Source organism: Chelon labrosus (assembly GCF_963514085.1).
Source record: "Chelon labrosus genome assembly, chromosome: 2".
In the NCBI taxonomy this organism is placed as follows: domain Eukaryota; kingdom Metazoa; phylum Chordata; class Actinopteri; order Mugiliformes; family Mugilidae; genus Chelon; species Chelon labrosus.
Window position 1 is genome coordinate 31,659,392 of NC_140338.1, and position 20,687 is coordinate 31,680,078.

General features: G+C 40.1%; 2 protein-coding genes across 5 annotated transcripts; both read right to left on the reverse strand.

Moving 5' to 3' along the window:
- Nucleotides 1–1,069: 1,069 nt before the first annotated feature.
- On the reverse strand, nt 1,070–10,018 carry ift56 (intraflagellar transport 56). 2 transcript variants are annotated; one of them, XM_084565979.1, is made up of 18 exons: nt 9,788–10,018; nt 9,458–9,601; nt 8,816–8,908; nt 8,577–8,691; nt 7,900–7,949; nt 7,533–7,678; nt 6,203–6,374; nt 5,943–6,017; nt 5,729–5,831; nt 5,386–5,441; nt 4,887–4,940; nt 4,734–4,797; nt 3,992–4,080; nt 3,608–3,691; nt 3,452–3,521; nt 2,328–2,434; nt 1,527–1,660; nt 1,070–1,368 (listed from the first exon to the last, which is right to left on the reverse strand). In XM_084565979.1, the coding sequence occupies exons 1-18, from the start codon at nt 9,788–9,790 to the stop codon at nt 1,254–1,256; spliced, it is 1,674 nt and encodes a 557-aa protein (XP_084422105.1). In that variant the 5' UTR covers nt 9,791–10,018; the 3' UTR covers nt 1,070–1,253. The 2 variants fall into 2 exon arrangements, with proteins under 2 accessions (XP_084422105.1, XP_084422106.1); XM_084565980.1 differs by lacking the exons at nt 8,577–8,691; nt 8,816–8,908; nt 9,458–9,601; nt 9,788–10,018 and adding an exon at nt 8,029–8,328.
- Nucleotides 10,019–11,514: 1,496 nt separating this feature from the next.
- slc25a38b (solute carrier family 25 member 38b) lies at nt 11,515–20,258 on the reverse strand. 3 transcript variants are annotated; one of them, XM_084561272.1, is made up of 9 exons: nt 19,784–20,258; nt 19,362–19,464; nt 18,261–18,344; nt 17,176–17,300; nt 16,644–16,728; nt 16,076–16,255; nt 15,682–15,850; nt 15,010–15,173; nt 11,515–14,814 (listed from the first exon to the last, which is right to left on the reverse strand). In XM_084561272.1, the coding sequence occupies exons 2-9, from the start codon at nt 19,374–19,376 to the stop codon at nt 14,692–14,694; spliced, it is 945 nt and encodes a 314-aa protein (XP_084417398.1). In that variant the 5' UTR covers nt 19,377–19,464; nt 19,784–20,258; the 3' UTR covers nt 11,515–14,691. The 3 variants fall into 3 exon arrangements, with proteins under 3 accessions (XP_084417398.1, XP_084417397.1, XP_084417399.1); XM_084561271.1 differs by having other exon boundaries at nt 18,261–18,347; nt 19,784–20,257; XM_084561273.1 differs by lacking the exon at nt 18,261–18,344 and having other exon boundaries at nt 19,784–20,257.
- Nucleotides 20,259–20,687: the final 429 nt, after the last annotated feature.

Here is a 20,687-nt window from a genome sequence, read left to right on the forward strand (position 1 = left end):
ACTGGGAAAAGCATTTACATTTCAAACTGATGCTTGTATTTTCTGCTCTTCTGCTGTAGATACCATATCTAGAGTAACCTGCTACAAAGCCCAAGAGTGAAACTTTACGCTTGGGCCCCATTAATGCCCCACCTACATTCCCCTTGCGTAATGTGCCTGAGATCTAAGGTTGTTGTGCAAAATTTGCAACTGAAAAGGTTCTTCACAGATTTTATATGAGCGTCATCTTCAGTTTAACTGGCACACTCAACTCAGCATGTGCCCTGTCTGAGATAGTCTTGTCAAGTTGGGCTAGAGTGCAGAGTTTGAAAAAGATGAGAGCATTTAACAGGCAGCAGGCAACTGTATTTAAGACTGCTGGATATTGCATTCAAAGATTGCACCTTGCTCATTTTTGAGGCTTCTGTGTGTTGCATGTTATGTTTCCAAAAGTTGTAAGTTGTGTGGCCCCTACACCAAAACAACTTCACAGGCAAACTCTGCTCATAGGGACTATTCATTAACAGGTGGATGTATGTTTTAAACTGCCTGAATAAAACTGCTACATAAAACAAGTGCAAATTTAAGTGTTAACATTTTCCATCTTATACAAACAGGAAATTATGCATAAGCTATTTGAACATCAGACCACAACTTGGAAATGTCACAAGAAACTTCATGGGCTTATGGACTTATTTTAGCATACTTTGATACGCTAACTTTTTGTACTTTTCAGCACTTTTTAACAATAAACAGTGAAAAGAAGTGTGGAAGATAATTGGATAATTTTATTTTCTAATCTTCTGCAGTAAAATAATGTTAATTAATGTGAACAACCTCATTTTATTTTTAATTGTTTGATTTTGAAAAGGTATTTTTCCAGATGATCCTGGTTATTTTGGTCTTTTAACACTGACTTCCTTTTTCATATCTCCAAAATATATTCATATCTTTTTCATTCTGTTTATTTTTGTGCAATTATTTTTTTTTTGCTCGAAAGTTCAGAAAAACGCATTCAGTTATTGTACTTATATTAATACAAATAATCACAGACACCATAAAAGTACTTTGAAAAATAGAGTCACATTTTAATACAAATATTCAGGAACAGAGAATAGAGAACCTACACATTTTAGTACAAATTACTTCAGATAGCAGACATTTTCATATTTATTCATGTAGCATAGATATAATTTGTGTAATTCATTAAAGTGACACGACCAAATGAACTAATGATGTGTGCATAACGTAGCTGCTCTTAGTACTGAAGGCCATCATGAGAGGAGCACTCTGTTGTCTTTGGCCCACTTCCTCAGAGCTCGGATGATGTACTCAACCTGTGGGTTTCCTGAATTTCGCAGGAGGGCAAGCACCTCTTTAAGTGTCTCTCTGAAACACAAACAGGATATGTGAGGAAACCAGATTAGATCAAGAATCCGAAATCTCTCGTGTTTATTTTATTTACACATCACACCCACTCCGACAGACAAGAGCACATGATAAAATCATGACCCAGTTTACTGCAGAGAAAGAAGAGATAAACATACTTGGACTCTTTATTTGCCAGTATGAGCTGGAAGATGCCCACACATGCCCCTCGTTTGCCCTCCCAGTAGTTGGAGCCTGGGTCCAGCTTCTCCAGTGCATCAAACGCTTTGGCTGCATAGTAGAACTGGCCCATCTAAAACAAGAGTGTGAGATCATGAGCAATGAAAATGGATGACACCTCTACAGACTACAGCTACATAAAAATGTGATAATGCAACACGCAACGACAGAATGAAATGTGCTGTTTTTCTATTTAATTAAGGTGACTTTTGGGAATTATGTGAGCTCAGGAAATGCCTTTGAATTGTGTAACTGAAGGACTCCTGCTTTTAGCAAACCATTAGTGAATTTTAACAAGAAAACAGCCAAATATACACATTCGTTTCGTAGCAACAATTAGTATTTACTGTTCAAGCTGAAAAGCCCACAAGAGAGTACATTTTTAATTTTCTCAAGTGGTTATTTCATCTTTTGGAGCACGAGTTGTCTATCTTTCATGACAACTTGTGACTTACAGCCTTATATTTAAATTTACGCCAATAAATAACTGTATTTATGTGAAACAATCTGTAATTATACTAATTTTTTTAATATATATTTATTGATTGATTGGTTAGAAAAAAAATGTATTCAAATCTTTTTGAATATTCAATAATAACAATGTAAGCACGTTTGGGTAGCAGAAATCAGAGGATATTTGCTATTTTTGCATCATTACTCAACACCACAGAGCAGAGACACCACATGTGGACACCACATAGAGTACAATACACGAGGAAGAATACGGAGGATGGAGTCACCTTGTAGCAGTCATTGGCAATGAGCTGCAGCAGACTGAAGGAATCTGAAGAAGTGCCCATCTTTAGATAGAGCTCCCAGGCAAGCTGACCCTTCTTGTTCATTATATCTGCCAAGAATAAGATCAGTGTTCAATAACCTGTCTTTAACAGGCAGTTTCAGCTTTTATACATTTTGTTCATTCATTCATTGTCCATAACTGCTTGTCCTATGGAGGGTCACGGGGGGGCTGGGGCCTATCCCAGCTGGTACACCCTGGACAGGTTGCCAGGCTTTTATACATTTGAGTTTGGAAAATATTAATGGTAGTGGGCAGGTTTTTATTGATGTAGATTAAGCCAAGGAGGGAAGAATACTCTTTCAGCAGATATTTCTAGTAGAGCTGTGAGTGTAACCATAGCTGAATGAAAGAGTGACTCTAAATTCTTTACAGGCCCAAGGCTAAAAAATCTGAAAATGTCTGATTGGAATCCCAGCCTCAGTGAAAGAGTATAATGGGTCCTCTCAGTTCTGTTATCACTGGGTTAAGGTATCTGAGAGTGTTCTTTGTGCTTTTATGTCAACAAATGATGAAATGGAAACTACTGTATGCTTGTTCGTGTCTGGCTAAAAAATGCTTTGCAGCTGTTTGTTCAGCTGGTGTTGGAAGCAGCAGCAAGCCCAACTGTAAAATAACTACGGTCTGTCTGGAATTAAGAGCAGGTATTCTCCTGTTGGTGGCTTGTTGCACTGAGAATTACTTTTTAGATGGTAAAGATTATTTTTACAGTATCAGCCGACCTATTTTGAGACCTCTCAGTTTTTAATTTAGGCTGTGTTCAGAGTAGGAAAAAAAGTGCCTGGGCCTGTGCTGATTTTACAGATCTTCAAACAGACATTTATTCTTTTGGTTGTCTTCATCTGAAGCCCTGCCATGACTAATATACTGAAATGTTATGTCTTGCTTAACTGGACTAATAGAAGAATTAATATGTGCTAATGTTATTTTTATTGCACTGTTCAATTGTTTTATTTAACCTTTGTCTTCATTTCTTTCACTGTTTATGCTCTACAACATTTGTCATGTCTTGCAAAATATTTTTGTGATTATACTTTAACATTGTGTTAGTATCACTGCTATACATACAACATCGTGCCAGCCAGCTGAGGTAAACATAGTCATTCTTGATCTTTTCACTCTGAATGAGCAGAAAAATCTACAAAAGAAAAACTTAAATTAGTACAAAAATAATCTATAAATGAATCAAAGCCTGTGAATAGACGTTTAGCTCAGTTAGTGTACCTCTTCTGCTTCTTTGTAGCTGCCAAGGGCTGCTTTAGCCTGAGCATAATTGAAGTTGAACGTATCATCATTATAGAAGTAACCCTGAAAAAAGAAAAGCACAGTTATGCTCACACGGAGAAGGATGAGTGCCCACGTGTCCAAAAATAAAGCGCATTCAGAGTGTCAGGTTTGTAGGCCGAATCACGGGGAAGAAAGAGAAAAAAATACATGAGAATAAATGTACTGCAGCTTTAAAGCACCACTTGTCATTTGAAGTGACACTTCAGATCCAGACCCAGCATGTGGGAGTCTTTTTTTTCCAACTCTTTTATCTCATTTTACCACATTAAAAATAATAACACTCACTCTACGCTGGAATACACCACATCGAGCAACGCTAACCTTGACTGAGTTGAGATAAATGAGAACATCTTCAAACTGTCTCAAGAGGAAGAAGCAGGAGGCCATGCATTGCCTTCCAGGAATCGTATCTGAAAGGAAGAGAAATTTCATACATATACAGTATACTTATTCACTATTGCTTCAGAGAATGACATTGATAATATTTCTATCTGACATGTCTGAGAAGAAGAAGAAGTTTCATCACTCATCCAAGTGGCTTCTACACTTCTAACGGGGAGTTTACACTTTTATTAGTCAAGCGAGTGTCCACCTGACAACCGGCTGAGTTAACAGAAATCTGGTAACAACACAATAGTCACTGCAATTAAAGGATGCTTTCCTCAGATTAAACCAGGTGGTGTTCTGCTTGAAAACTCCTCTCTAAACAACTATATAAACTTATCAGCCAATTACAACACAGTTTTATAATCTGTCCCAAATTTTTTCAACCCCTTTTCAACATTTTTTCAAGTCAGGAGGTTCTATTAATGGGTCCTCAAAGTACCACAGGACAGGACACCACCAGGTTAATCTGAACACTCCTTTAGCTGGTTGTTAACAGACACTAGTCATGGAATTTTGAAGTGTGCACCACCCACAGATGTTCCTGATAAAAACCTAAACTCTCCACCAGTCTTTTAGAACCGAAGAGGCCAATTGGAAGAGCAGTGAAATGTCTTCAACAAATCGCAACAAATCAAGTTTCTTAGTTCCAGCTTTGTTTTGGGGATATTTGACGTACCGCATTCACTAGCCGAGCCTCCGACCAATTGAAAGAACTGTTGAGCAATTTTCAAGTGATCCCTCTAAAATATTAAAAACAGACATGTGCCTCAGACTCGAAGCTACGACATTTCTCAGCATGTGATTTTTCAAGTTTAACAGAGGTGCTCACTGATCCAATTTCTTGTCCCAGTGCTGCGTTTACCACTCCTTTCAAAATGTACTCCTGTAAAAACAATAAATGATCAGAGTGAATCATTTGATGTATTGTTTCATGAATTGTTTCATCACGGCTTCAAACGCCATAAAAATCCATTCCAGCAAGAGAAAAGCGAAAGCCAAAGGGGCTTTCAGATCCAGGAGACATTAAAGTGCCTTTGAAGATTTAAAAAAAATGGTCAGAGGTAAAAAAAAATAATAATAATAAATGAAATAAATCTTTTCAGGAACTGTGAAGTGGGGATTCAATTAATCTGGCATGATTGGATTTTCCTCCTGTAAAAAAGCCTAACCTATGAACTGATTGTAGTTAAACATGTTCATTAACATAAAAAGTGTATTTATTTTGTGTTAAAGTGAAATTGGGCAGATTTGGAGTCAATTATTGGCTCCATAAGCAGATATCACCTTTGAACGAAACAGCGAAATATCACATTAAAACAAAGTGTCACCTGAGGAGTGGTGGGAACCAAATCTTGAATGAGGTTGTAAGCCTCCTGGATGTCATCTGAAAGTGTAAATCAGAGTATGTGAACAGCTGAACTGGGCAATCTGACAGTTTAAACAACTATACATTCACTTAACAGCATAATGATAACTGTGACGCTGTATAATAGTGAAATAGTCATATGTATGAGACTTTCAAAAATACAGAATAGATAGAGTATCACACAAAACCTCCCACTGTTTAATATATCTATATAATCTGTAACTATCATCTAAAGTATACCAGTGTATTCTATCTAAAACCTTATTCTGCTTGGTCTAGAAAACTGCACCGCTATGGCAACACACCTTGTCTGAGATAGTAGATGACCAGGTTGAGTCTAGCTTCAGGGATCACATCGATCAGAGGAGGCAGTACCTGCAATGCTCCCTCCCCACCTCGAAACACCACCTGCAGCACACAGGGATTCAGAGTGTGGAAGACTGGTGTGTAAAGTCACTAGTGTATGCACCCACACACACACACCTACACGCTCCCGGCTGAGGTTTGCGAAGAGCTTACCAGGTTGTGTCGGATAAGCTCCTTAGCAAACTCAAAGGAGCAGGAGGAGATGTCGATTAAGTTCTTCAACTCAGCCTAAGAGGGGGAGAGTGCACACAGGAGTCAAACATACAACCAGCTATTCTCATCAAACTGCGATGGAGCATGCAAGTTAAAAAAAATATACAGTATATTTTCTTTCAGTAAAAGCACTATTTTTTGACACTAACCCCCCAAAAATATCAGCTGTTGTATATTTTGCATATTTTAACAGATTGTACCTCAGCTGCTTTTCCATTGTAGAGCCTGAAGTGATTGCAGGCCTTGAGGTTGAGAGCAATAGTGGAGTCAGGGATGCTCTGCAGGTACACGGCCAAGACCTCTTGGGACACATCATAATAGTCCAACTTGTAGTAACAAAGAGCCACGTACACTTTCAGAGCCAGGAACTCCCTGAAAAGATAAGAACTGTTAAACTGGCTTTCAGATACATTTCATATACTAGTTTTTACATAAGAACCTGAAACTATCAATTATTATTTCACTAATGCAAACCTCAGTAGTTATACACCAATGAGCCATAACATCCAATTCAGTGTTATGGCTTTACAAAACCCTGTCTGAAACCCAGTCTGAAACCCCAGAGTAAGCAAAAAGGCGACGGAGGCAAGGAAAAACTCCCTCATTGTGACTGACTAGTCAGTGGGTGAAATATATTAGGCAGCAACATCCTCAAAATTCGTAAATTAAAAGAAGAAAACCTGGACAAGGGGAAGAATTTGAGTGACTTTGACATGGGCCAAATTGTGATATCTAGATGACTGAGTCATAGCATCTTCAAAACTGCAGCTCTTGTCATGAGCAAAGAACTGGACCACAGGACTGTGGAAGCAGGTTGTTTGGTCTAGTATGGATGGCTGGGTGCCTGTGCGTCACTTTGCTAGGGAATATATGGCACCAGGATGCAAGAACCATCACCTGCCTGATATTCAGGTGGTCGTATCAAATTAACGTCCACCTAAACGCCAGAAATTACTCTTAAAAAGTAACTGATATTTGCAGGCTAGATAACACAAAACAACCCTTGCAGTCTAGACTTCAGGAAAGTATGCTTGATTTCCAAGCAGTCTCAGCAATCTTGCTAAACCCTATTTGGATATTTTTGCATTTTTACGTTAACAGTCAGAGATAGGAGCAGCATCGCTTATTTGCATGCTGATAAAGAGTGTGCTCGGAGCTGCTACAGAGGCAACTACAGCTGGCAGATCTGCTGTCAACCTCAGATGCACTGTTGGTCCACAGATGCCACAAAGTCTTGAATATACTGTATCTCTGAAAGAAGAGGCACAGCATCTCTACTGAAATCAAAGTCTTTTCATTTTTCTAATCCTGGCTTCTACAGATACCGTATATCAGGGTTAGAGAAAGCCAGCTCACCAGTTCTGCAGCACTGACACATTATCTTTCTCAAGGTGTGAAGCACATGAAATTTAATACTTCTCCATTAACAACTCGCACCTGTCAAGGTGCTGCCAGCGTGGTGCATGTGTTCAAGTACAGCAGGACTGTGAAACCAATTTAGGAGAGTAAATAGGAGGAAGAAGTACAGACCTGTTCTGCAGCAGAAGGCGTTTATAGATGTCTATTGCCTCCTGATAGTGTGAGCGCATGTAGTGGATAGATGCCAGGCTCAGCTGGTCCTCTGTCACATCCTCCAGGTTCTGGTGGAAACCCATTAGCTTCTTCTCATCGTTGAACTGAGACACAACATCGAGACAACCAACAATAAGATGATACATCAGTCAGAGGTATAATAAGGATTATAAAGAGTGAGGAGAGAGCAAGACGACATAAATCACTCTTAGGAACAAACGGGCAGGGGACTGCATAAACTAAAGATACTATAAGACAGCACTGGACAGTATGTTAAGTTCTGAAAATACATTATAGTGCAATAATATTGTAATCATTTCCAAACCTTGTGAGCCAAGTGGAAGAGCAGTCGGTTTTGGAGGGGGGATACTGGTGCTACAGAGAACAGGAGATGCCAATTTTAGTTAGACAGCAAAACACATGAGATTAGAGAAACAGTTCATTACATCATTACCTTGTTCTCAGCAGTCACGTGACTGGGTAACTGGTGGTTAAATGGGTGGTGATCTAAAGTCGTACAGTGAACCCACTGAGCAACAAGTGCTTAGCCTACTGAGCAATCTCTGCATACCTCAAGTTAAGAAAACGACTGATGCATATCCATACTTATGACAACACCTAAATAACAAATGGTGCACAAATGAAGAACCTGTTTCTATTTACACCTAATTTTCAAGGACAAAACTTATGCACATTATGACCGTTCATTTCAAAACAAACAGCAACAAAAATGTTTCTTAAAATTTTATCTGGTTTATGTAAATGCCCCTCAGTGTCTACTGAGTGCTTCTTTAGGCATTTAAAAAATATTAAATGGCCTCAGATTTGCATTGCATTTTTTTATGTCATCCAGTTGACATATCAACACCAACCCCACTCTGTGAGTCTATTTCACAAAAACAATTTTTCCTGTTTTGTAACGAAATCCTTAAAAATGTCATAGATGATTTCAGAGTTATTTCCCCTAACATAAAACTGTAAGATCACTTCAGAAAAACCTACCTTTGGAGGCAGCCTCCTCAGCATCTTTATAAAGCCCCAGAAAAAACAGGGCACAGGCCAGATAGACCCACACCTCTGCAGAACACTCGGGGTTCATGGTCAGAGACTTGTATTCCTGTCAGAAAATATAAGTATTACCCTACAAAGAATACCTGAATTTCTTATCTAATTACTGTAGTTTGTTTTGTTGAATTCTGTGCATCTGACTCAAACACACACATATATGTATCAAAACATACCTCCATAGCTCTCTTGTAATCACCCAAGTGAAAGGCACAGTAGCCAATCCAGAGGTCTGCATGCTCCTCTTTTTCCCCAATACTTCTCTGAAACTAGAGATGACACAGTGACACATCAGCAGCAGCAGCAGCAGCAGCAGCAGCACCTCAGTATCACCATGTTGCATAGATAAGGATGTGATTCTATTTCTGTAATTCAAGGGCATGACGGAGGATAATCTGCAGGAGGCATTGCCGTAAAAAGGATTTAGCCCCTTTGTGAAAGAACAGATGTTAATTATTCAGCCACAGAGTTAAATTAATCCGGTAGTTCCATCTCAGCCCATTAAGATATCCAGTCCTTCCATTTGATTATTTATTTTTCTAAAAAGTCCTGAATTGTGAAAAGCGGTTTAATTAATTAATCACAGACAGGAAACAGAAGACCCCTTCACTCCTTGTCTGCAATGTCCAGTCTAAACAGCACAATGAGTCACTTTTATTGTGGACCCTTAAAAATAGTAAGACCTTCCCTGGAGTTTTCAATGAATGTAGAATCGTGTTGTGACATGAATTACTACAGCAAACACCGAGCTGGTAAAGGTTTAATGAGCCATTAACGCATAAAATAGATTTTATGAAAAGTAGTGTGAGTTTAAGTACCTCTAACAATGTCAAGGCCCCAAGGTAGTCTCTCTGTTGCAGGTAATCCTCCAAGGGAGGAACCTTAGTCTTGTTTTTCTTCTTTTTCTCGCTGATGCTCCCCGGTGTCTCTCCTCCCACGGCTGGTTTCACACGAGAGAGGATCTGCCGTGGTACAAAATTAGATTTTCTCGAGTTATTGCATAATTTCAGAGTGAGTTGGTGGTCCAGTTTCAGAGGGCCAGAGTTACATTTAAACGACAGTTTTAATGTATAATAATTTATGAAATTACTATTGGTTTACAGTAGATGTGTTATTACGTTTGCAAAAAAAAAAAAAAGTAGTCTCACCATTTCGACGAGTCTTTACCCCAGAGGTGTTTATCTCTAACCTAGGTAACGTTCGCTGCTCCTTTCTGGAGACACAGACGTTAGCTATCTGCTACCTAACAGGTTTTATCTAACGTTGTCTCGTTTCATCTCTCATTCAGACCCGTCATATAACGGTACCAACGTAAACTAAAAATTCCTAAGACTAACCCTGCCGTAATGAAAACTGAAAAATAACAACTTTTCCCCTGTATCGTGGAGAAATATGCTATGTATGTTCTTGGTAGCGTTAGCTACTTAATCGTCAACTACCTACAGACTAGATTAACATTTCCGCTCATGGATTTCCAAATTAAAGGCACAAGTAATGAGCTTGACAAGAGAGTGAGGCAGTTCAACTGCTACTCAGGGTGAAGTGTTGATATATAGGACTCGACACCCTCCTTTGAGCATGGCCAATACGAAGTTTGCCATGACAATCGAAGGATACACTCAGACATTGTCAACGTTTTATAAATGAGTGACATTTATTCTGTAGGTAAACAGAGTTTGGACCTTAACAGGAAACAGCTCAGCTTGTCTATGTTGAACTTGACTCGATGGTTTGTTCTTTGTTGCTTAGCAACCCCGTCGAGAGCGAGAGAGAGCGAGAGAGAGAGAGAAAGAGAGAGAGACGGCTTCACCGCTACACGATGATTGTGGAAGTTTGACAATATTTATACTACACAAGAAATATGTATTCCTCGAAATACACCCGTCAGTGATGTACGTTTTTGCAGAGATTCTCGGGTTTTGGTGTTGAAGTTTAGGGTATTGATGCCCCAGTGGCCTAATGGATAAGGCACTGGCCTCCTAAGCCAGGGATTGTGGGTTCGAGTCCCATCTGGGGTGAAATGTTTTTAGAGAAAGGAAAATTAAAGTTAAAAACAAAGGAAGAGTTTAATGTCCTGTTTCTAGAAATTGTCCATACACCAGTTTCAACATTACTTTACATAGAGCTTGATTAAGCTTGTTAATATATCTACACAAAAAATGTGCTCCTAAATTTCTAGTTATTTTATTGCACATATTCTGTGCACTTATTTCCATGCAAATAACAATTGTTCAACAACGACTCTTAATATCCAGCTTTTTAAAAAGACAGCTTTATGAATCAACAGCAAGCTTTACTGAATTTTCAGTTGATACAACTGTGCACCTCCCTAGAGTTTTGATGAATATGATTTGGAACCAGTCTGAAGTTGTGCATAGGAAGCTGCAGACCAGTCAAATCCTGCTACTAGAACTAGACTGGTCTGCAGTCTATTAGACGACTGGTTCTGCTTAAAAGCGCTGACAGTATTAGCATACAACAGAAATTCATGGTGACAAGGCCAGTTCCAATTGAGAGGTGGCAATATTCTATTATTTCAATTTATTTTTATTTTGGAAATAATATTCACCCCTGTTGTTCTCATCTGCAACTAAATATTGATTACACAAGACTCTGAACTCTTACAATACTTTACATTTTGAGAAAATACCCACACCCACACCCATATATATATTATAAATGAATTTAGTCCTGTCCCAGTTCACCAATTAGCTCCAGACATTAATTTCACCACTGTGGGTGTCAGACGGCAGCCACACGTTCAGCTTTTGTAGCGTATACTGCCATCTTCTGTACAAAAAGTATTATTGAAATTATTTATAATGGCTGTAAATGCCAATTTAGAATCACCAATGAACCTAACCAGCATGTCTTTGGACGGTGGGAGGAAGCTGGAGTACCTGGAGAGAACCCACACAGACACAGGGAGAACATGCAAACTCCACACAGAAAGGACCCAGTCGGCCCGGATTCGAACCCAGAACCTTCTTGCTGTGAGGCATCAGTGCTTGGCTGTATCACAACATTCATTTTTTATTAATGTTAATCTTTATAGTGCCACATTATACAGCAGTAACTATTATAATTCGAGTATGCGTGTGTACAGGTGTGAATGTACCAGAAGCACAGCAGATGTTGGCATGCAATGGCATTCATTCATTCATTCGTGTCATGTCGATAAATGAGCATTGAACTCCACAGCAAATTGCTGCCATGACCACCTAGACCTGTGCTCAGGTTAAATGCTCTAGCTTAATTCAACCAAGAGCATAAACATGGTAGCCTCTTTAAGGATGAACTTCTGTGAAGTCACAACTTGACACCCACCCAGTGTATACACACACAAAAACAACGAATGTGTAGCAATGCCATATGAGATTTCATAACAGCCACTGTTGGATAAAACATAATTTTTAGATTTAATATCTGCGTCACTCATTGTTTTTTGTGATGAAAGAAACAAGTAAACCCTTCAGCAAACAGCCTGGCAATGTGTCCGCACACTGCTTTAATCCTGTCACTGAAGAAACTGCTGAATCATTGGAGACAACAGAAATGGAGCAGCATTGTTGTTTCCACATGGAAAGGTGCTACTTTGAAAAGATAAATCACCTAATGTGATAGAATGAAGTGTAACTAGGCCTATAGAAGGTGATATTTAAGTGTGGCTCAGGTCAGTGAATAACATACTATGTCACTCAGGGACATCTCTAACAGCAACAAGAACACTGGTAGATACTAAATAAAATCATTTTTCATCATCATTTTTTACTGCAGTACCATTGATCTTTTCCAAAAAACAAAGCTAAAGGCAACTGGACTGGAGATGTTTCAGCACTCATTCAGTTCAATTAAATTTTATTTATATAGCGTCAAAAACAACAACAACAAAACCCAGAGCCTGGACCCCCGGAGCAAGCAATAAGGTGAGAGTGGCAAAGAAAAACTCCCTTTTAACAGGAAGAAACCTCAAGCGGAGAATAGTTGCTATTCAGGAATGAATAATGTGACCTTTATTAATTTTTAATATCAGAAAATCAATACTTTTGGAAAAAAAGAGGACATTTTATTGACCTTAAAAATCAGGCAGGCACAGGATTTGTCTGAGCAAACACAGACCAAATATCTACACCAACAATGACCATATGCAGTTTAGTCACGACAGAAGTGGCGTGACGGTGGAGATAATCGACAACTTCAAGGAGTGAATTATGGCACATGTAGCGCGTATATCATATACACAGTTAGCGTTACACAGCAAACACTGAGGTTTTCAGAAAACTACTCCTGTTTCACAAGGCCTTGAAAGAAAACCTGTACTGTTGTTTACTGTCATTAAACTGCTTTGACCTAACACAAAGGAAGCTTCCATAAAACCACTTGTTAGTTAAGGAGGTGTATTATTTTAACATTTTTCTAACAGCTTTACCCACCCACTCTTACACCACAGCTCATACTGGTGTCCTTTCTGACATGTTAACAAGCCATCCAAAGGACTTCATTAAGTGCATTTTGATCCGTTTTAATTAAGTTAATACGATCGTTTTGGCATTTACTCTACGAACACACATAGGAATTATTTTCAATATATCAGCTCTTTTTTATATCAACAATAATAAATAATATCTATGGTGGTAACGGATAGACTCTACACGCAACAGAAACATTTGGCCATATTGTAACAGCCATTTTAAGTCAAATATTTACAAAGCCAGTAAGAGGCTGACAACATGCAGAGCTCTAGCCCTGATATAGACTCCTTTTTAGCACAACGATTAAGCGATGCTTCACTTACAAGCTTAAATATTCTGCAAGTATTGATTTGTCACAGGAGGTAATGGAGGTAATGGAGTTCAGCAAAATATGAAACATTTCATTTTCACTGCCATTAAAATATTCAATAGAGAAAAAAAGTCAGCTTATTAGACAGTGCACACTGCACTGTTAGTTAAAGGTTCCCCCTTTGTAGTTCTCTTGTCAACACAAACTTGATGTTCACTATTAGTGTTACAACCTCAAATTCCTCCTCATTCAATATATGCAAAGTGGATTCTTTTGACTATTTTAAATTGTGTATTGGTTACGTCAATGTTTGCAAGCTTCCTTTTGTAAATGTACCTGTACTCCTGCCAACAAAACTGGGACTCATTCATAAAATCCATAAGTCATAGTGCTACTTGTGGTCAGTTACTCCACAGGTTTCCCCGAAACACCAAGTCCTCAAAACTATCAAGCGCTGAAATTAAAAAAACCCACACAAGTCCCATAAATCCTGATTTGTCTGAGATGCCATCACTGGATGTAGATGTGATTTTTCTTTTAAACACACCTGAATTCACTATACAGAGTCAAAAATGCAGCAGTTATAGAAAAGTTTAAATTAGCATAGTGCTGACAGCAACAAAGGCTTTAATGTGATTATTGGAGTTAGATTTTATTCCCATTTTGCGGCTGTGTGAGTACTTGTGATTGTCTGAGCCTGAAACTAATAAATGTTCTCTGCTTTTCTTATACAAACAAGTGAGAAACATTGCTCAATCTTATGCAGGTTTCACAAATGTGGCAGAAGCAGGAGCAGCTCCCTCCGTCTCTGCAGTTCTTTGTTTTTAGTTACCTCAGCAGATCCACAACTTGCTTGTCTTTTTCATCTTGTCAAATGCAACTCTGCTGCCCAGCAGAGCTGCGGCTCTTACTTTTGGAGTGGTAGCCATACCTCAGGGTGTCTGAACATAAATTGTAAGAGAAACAAGTTCACTTCACAGCAGAGAGTGTCACTACAGTCCAAGACTGATGTACGGGTGTGGCAGGTGTAACATCACAACCTCCAAACTTACACACCAACAGACAGGAACATTTTAACAGACATTTAAACAAGAGCGAAAACACACACAGCATCTCTCTTTTTTCAGACTTGTATCCACATGGCTCGTCTGAGCTTGGCCGTGTTGGTTCATTGTCTCTGAGCTCAACACCTCCTTTTCCTTTTTGCATGAGACCTTCAGTGAAAAAATATATCTTTATCCCCATGTGTATCTTTTTCTTTCCATGCTTTTCAGGATTTGAGGCCCATTTGAGCCATCAGCTGTTCATAGACAGTCCAAGCCATAGCGGCCATCAGAGTGCGTCGAAGGGACCTGGGCACGGCCCCACGAAAAAATCCGCGTAGGCCATGTTCCTGAGGGAGGAGACATAGCAGAAAGATTCAGTGTGATATGATACAGTGAGGAAGACTGACAGCCCCAAACCTCTGGACCAGCCTTCCTGTTTAAATTAAAAGTTTCCCCTCGATTGACTCCTGCTCTTTCACAAACATTTTTGATAGTATTATAATGTTTTCAACCCTGTTGTTGAAACCTTTAACTGTTCTCACCAGGTAGATGTAGTGAATAGCATCCTTTGTGCTCCAGTGGGATGGTCGGACTTGGATGTGGGTCTTCACTACATCTGCAGGCTGTGTGACCAGCGATGCCAAGACACCTGCCACCACCCCACAGCTGAAGTTCACCAGCGGGGAGTAGGCCACTGAAGTCACCTCTGAGAGAAGAGAAACCAGAGATAAAGATGAAGCTGATAAAGAGAGAAAAGGCCAAAGAATGTGTGTGTTTCCTTTCAGCACTGTTTTGAGAACATTCAGGCTAGATAGCGGCAGTTGGTGAGGCAATTTGAATTTACATCACATCATGTATTTGACTATCATTATGGTCTTCTTGGCTCACACAGATCTTGTGTTTCCATTTGCTGCAGTTTTTATTTCCACAAGCTTCATGGTGGTATATTTAAGTCTGTTACCAAAGTCCAAACTTGCAAATTCACATAAAATCAGCTGCATTGAAACACATTTTTTGTCGGTCTCCTGAGCACATGAAAAACCTTTAAGACTAACTGTACATGCACTGAAAACCACTCATTATATACAACACAACAAGCTGATATTCTGGAGTAGAGATGTAATGTGCATTCGCACGTCTGCTTACCAGATTTGTAAAATGCAGTGCTTCATAATTTCTATGATTCATTTTGATCAAGTGATTGAGGTGCTCACCTTGAGGCAGAGCTTTCTTGGCCTGGCTATAAAACATGACGTAGATGCCGGAGAAAGGAGCATCTCGGAGCAGTGTTGCAGTCAGCCCTGAGAACAGCGCCCGGATTCCCTCCGTCTCATACACACTCCTCAGGGCCCCGGCCACACTCACATAGTTGTAACAGCCACTCTGAAACAAAGAAATAATCAGCCGAGTGCCCCGCGACATATTAGAGACTTGTCTCCTTCCCCTCTGACTAAGAGCAGTTGCACATTAACACCAGCTCTCTCGGTTCACAACATTGCTTAAAACAGGACAGTGAGAACATGGTGATTTTAATCCACAAATAACACACACCATCAGAGTTGAAACAGACTCCGACTGAGGTCTGTCAGTTCGTAAACTGTTATTCACCTCAAAGCGTGTCTTGATGACTGTGAATGGTAGCATGCTGACTCCTGCCACAGTTCTAGCACCAGCTCCGAGCAGAACAGCCTCGCCAGCGTTTGGTGCCCGGTCCAGGAAGAAATGCTGCTTCAGGGAGTAGAAGGTGCTGAAGTAGATACCCACCCCTGGGATGCAGCGGACAAATGACTGCCAGGGAAGAAATAACCATGTTTAACATTTCTCAAGATTCTGATTTTGTTAAAATTAAGTTGCTAAAGGTGGTTTTAACTAGAACACATATATATGTATGTGTGTGTGTGTATGTGTGCTTAGTTTTGTTTGACATATTAATTAAATAAATGCTGTAATTATTTTAATTTTCTGTTGGTGAACATAGCCAACACTGAAACTGAAGGGGATGTCAACTAGCCAAGTGTCCGTCTGGATCTTATGGCAAGACAAAGAGGAAATGATAATGCGAGCTGACAGTTTTGGGGGACTGCAGAACAAATGCCAAACGAACACGCAACAACAAGGTTTATAGCTGCAGGAATAACTGTAAATGTTAAAATAATAAAGAAGGTCAGTTACTCACTGGCGAGACTCCCTTCCACAGACTGAAGAAATTCTCTGTCTTAATAACATTGATGAAAACGGTAAACATCCCTGCCTTGGGTGCACTACAAGACAGAATTTAGGCTGGGTTAGACAGACAACACAGACAACCGGACAGCCGCGAATGTGGTGAATGACTGTCGTGAACAATCAACACAGATATTTTCCCCAAACATTCTAAAGCAGGCCTTCTGCATGTGAAACATTCAAAATAAAAATCCACTTGTTCCTATCTTCAGTGGTGGTAATTGCAAGCTAGCAGCCTGACAGTGTGATTATATGCTGCTGGTGTGACTAATTGCCCTATATGGGTCATGACAACAGATTCAGGCTGGCACTGCCGGCAAATTTTGTCCTGTCATGTGTGTCTGTGTCTTTCTCAAGGTGTGTGTGGGTTAAAGTTAGACAGAGAAAAAGGATAACACAAGAGGCATGTTGATGTATATATGTGTCTGGTGGCATGCAGGAGAAAGGTTTCAACTGTGTGTGTGTTTGCATGCGTGCACACACACCCTGGCTTGGCATTGTTCTGCAGGGTCTGCAGCCGTGTCTTGACCAGATCCAAAGGCTGGAAGAGCAGTGTCGAGCAGGTGCCGCTGAGAGAGCCACACATAAAGGCTTTGAGAGCTGGGTGAGCCTGAGGATGATGATAGGCATAGAGAAAGACGGAGAGAGAGACAGAGAGAGAGACAGAGACAGAGAGAGAGAGAGAGAGAGAGAGAGAGAGAGAGAGAGAGAGAGAGAGAGAGAGAGAGAGAGAGAGAAAGAGAGAGAAAGAGAGAGGGAGATGAGACATAAACAGGGACGATGGAGGAGACAGACCAATGGAAGAAAAGGAAGACAAGATGGGGGAATGGCAAAAAGAGGACAAAGGAGAGAAGCAACAAGAGGAAAAAATGGCGGCCAGAGAGTGGACCGAGAGAGAAGAAGAGGTAGAACGTATAGGGAAATTAAGATTACGGACAGAGGGAAGAGACAGAGGATGGACAGAGAATGTGGACAAAGCAAAGAGGAATGTAAAGGATTAGTCACAGTGTAAAAAGCACAATGTAAAATCATCTTTCTCTGCACAATCTATATCTAACCAATGGTGCATTAAAGAATCCTGACACATATATACATAAAATACACATGAACTGGACTTCATATAAACACATTTGTTGTGTGACATTCCCACTTTGAAAAAATAAGCCTGTAGCACAGAGCAGAGGCCCACGTTCCTACACGGTGGAGATGATGAAGATGTGCAAAGACAGTTTAGACACACTCACACACGCGCGCGTGCGCACACAGAAACACACACACAGACACACACTGGGGCTGTTGGGAAGAATTAAACTAAGACCCAACATTATCTGTGGTTACAAGTGCCATGGATAAACAAGCAGCAAGACCCTGATACACATACAATGGCAGAGAGATGTTTAATTAGGCTGCACTTTAAGGTAAGTTACACAAAAAAATAAGCATAGAAAATGGCAATAGTTTAAAGCAACAAAAACGGACCAAACACAAGCAGACTGCTACAACATTACTATACGTTGCTTTTACGCACTTTACACACATGCACAGATTACGCACAAAGACGCACTCCTACCTTCCCCAGGGTGCCTGGGGCTTGGCTCTGAGAATCCTGTTTTTCCTGCATTTTGCCTTCTTTCACCTCCCTGGCTCTGTGATGCTGCTGTTACAAATAGCATATTACAAAATAAACCTCCATCTCTCTCACAAACCTTCATACCCTCTCTCTCCCTCTCTCTCTCTCCCTCAGCGACCCACAGTGGCTTTCTCCTCGCTCCTCCCTCCCCCCGTTTCGGAGCAAAAGCAGACGCTTAATCCAGCCTGCGTTATTCTATGGGTTTCTATCTTTATCTTTCAGACACACTCACACATCTGTATTTCGCTCTTACCCCTCCCCTGTAAAGCTCACTGCTAAACTGCATCTTTGTCAAATGGCATGAGTCATGAAGTGTGTGTGTTTGTAGAATTTAAATTTGGGTCACAGAAATGTATGTAGTAGGAGTGTATTTCCACAAGTGATTAAACAACCGTCTACACATGCAGTCATGTAGCTCTTTGATTTGCCCACATATTTTGCCATGAGAGTGGTTTGAATTCAAATGAGGACATTGGAAAGTCAAGAACAAACCAAAGATAGAAGGTTGCTGATTTACTTTGAGTTTTAACTAGGAGCTAGTTGAGGATAAAACAATGAGGCATAACATTATGACCGCATGATCCAGTGAACAATATTGATCATGTCGTTAACATTGCACCTCATTGCAGACTAGCCACTGTAGCAGATTGCTGAGGAATTTAATGCTGGTTCTGATGATGGAAAAGTGTCAGAACAGACAGTACATCACAGTTTATTTTGTAAGAGACTGTTTAGCCACAGACTAGTTAAGGTGCCATGCTGAGTCTTGTCCAATGCCGTCATGTGGATATCAGAACTAGACAACAGAATAATTAATGGCCTATACTATATTATACAGTTACACATACTGATGGAGAATATTATCAACTGCACAATACCACGCAGATTAAATAATTAAGGGTTTGACTCAAAGGTTTGTCCGTACTAACGATCTCAATGTTTTATTTGTATGAGAAAATAATAAAGAGGTGGTTAATTAATCTCCTGTCCCATCCAGTAACTGTCTGTATGATGAACATGATAAACACCGGCACCACTCACCGCTGCAAACTCCATCTTTGAGCTGGACGCTGAGCCGGACGAGTCCAGTTTCTCCCCTGCTGCTGTCGCCCTTTAGATGCTGGTTAATTTCAGCACGATGTTGCTTAAAAAAGGAGAAATCAGATGACAACCATAAGCCAGGTTTCAAAATTACAAGGTCGACTGCATAGTGTCGCCGGTAGCTGTAAGCTGTGGTAGCTAGCTAGCTGTCAGTGTAAGGTGAAGTTAAAACAACAAGTTTCTTGGGACAGGCTAACGTCAGAAAATAAGCTAAAGCTGCAAGTGACTACTGAAAACGAACATCACCACTCTAAAACATAAACCATGTCAAATAGCTTGTCTGATTAAGCCCATGAAAAAAAACAGTCTGACACATTGCTCAACTTGCTTGCAAGCTAACTTAGCATACTAGCTCCTCTTACCTGGCTTTGGAGTCTGTCAGGGACTCACCGAGGAGATGGGCACCCCTGCTAGCTTCAGAAACTCCATGTTTTCCATTTAAAGCGACAATCCACGATTGTTTCCTAACTGTCTAATGTTAGTAAACAAATAACTTGCCAGGAACAGTGAACTTTCTGGCAAGGCTAACAAGCTAACGTCAGTTTTAGCTAGCTCGCTTCAGTAAGTTATCTAACTGTAATTTGCTTCTTATCTTAAAAAAAAAAAAAAAAAAGCAAAAAGGTTAACGAAGTGTTATGGTTTGAATGGTGTCCTCGACGTCTTATTATTTATTTGTCAGTCAGAGATATTACTCTATATTAGTAATAGAGCATGCGTCTATCGTTGCCTCTACTTGCCGGTATCCTGACGCTGCGACTGTTAGCATGTAGCTATCAAAGTTCACCTCTAGGGCAGCGTTGATCCTGATGCCGCCGCATCACATGCTGACACAGGAGCAGTAACACAGCTATTATTTTACCACCAGTGCACTGCTAGTGTGTGTGGTCATTGTACCAAAACTGCATCTGCAAAAGATATATCTAGCAGATGAAGTTAATGAGGCAAGTTTTATTTTATTTTAATTTTATCAAACAACGCTGTTGTTCCTTGAGACTCCCAGAACTGCAGTTAAACATGCAACCTCAGACTGATGTTCACAATTTTACAGTTCAAAAACGTGCAAAAAAAAAAATATTTTGCAGGTCTCTCCTCCCTCATCCCTTTTCTTCTCTCTTTTTCTGTCTCTACATGGCCAGCCTCATGCAGATGGGTTGTGCTCAAGGTTTCCTCCTGTTTTTCTTGACACCATCACCTTAGTGCTTGCTCTGGGGGTTTCAGGTTTCAGGCTCTCTGTAATACCTCTTGAGTCGATTTGGATTGTTACTG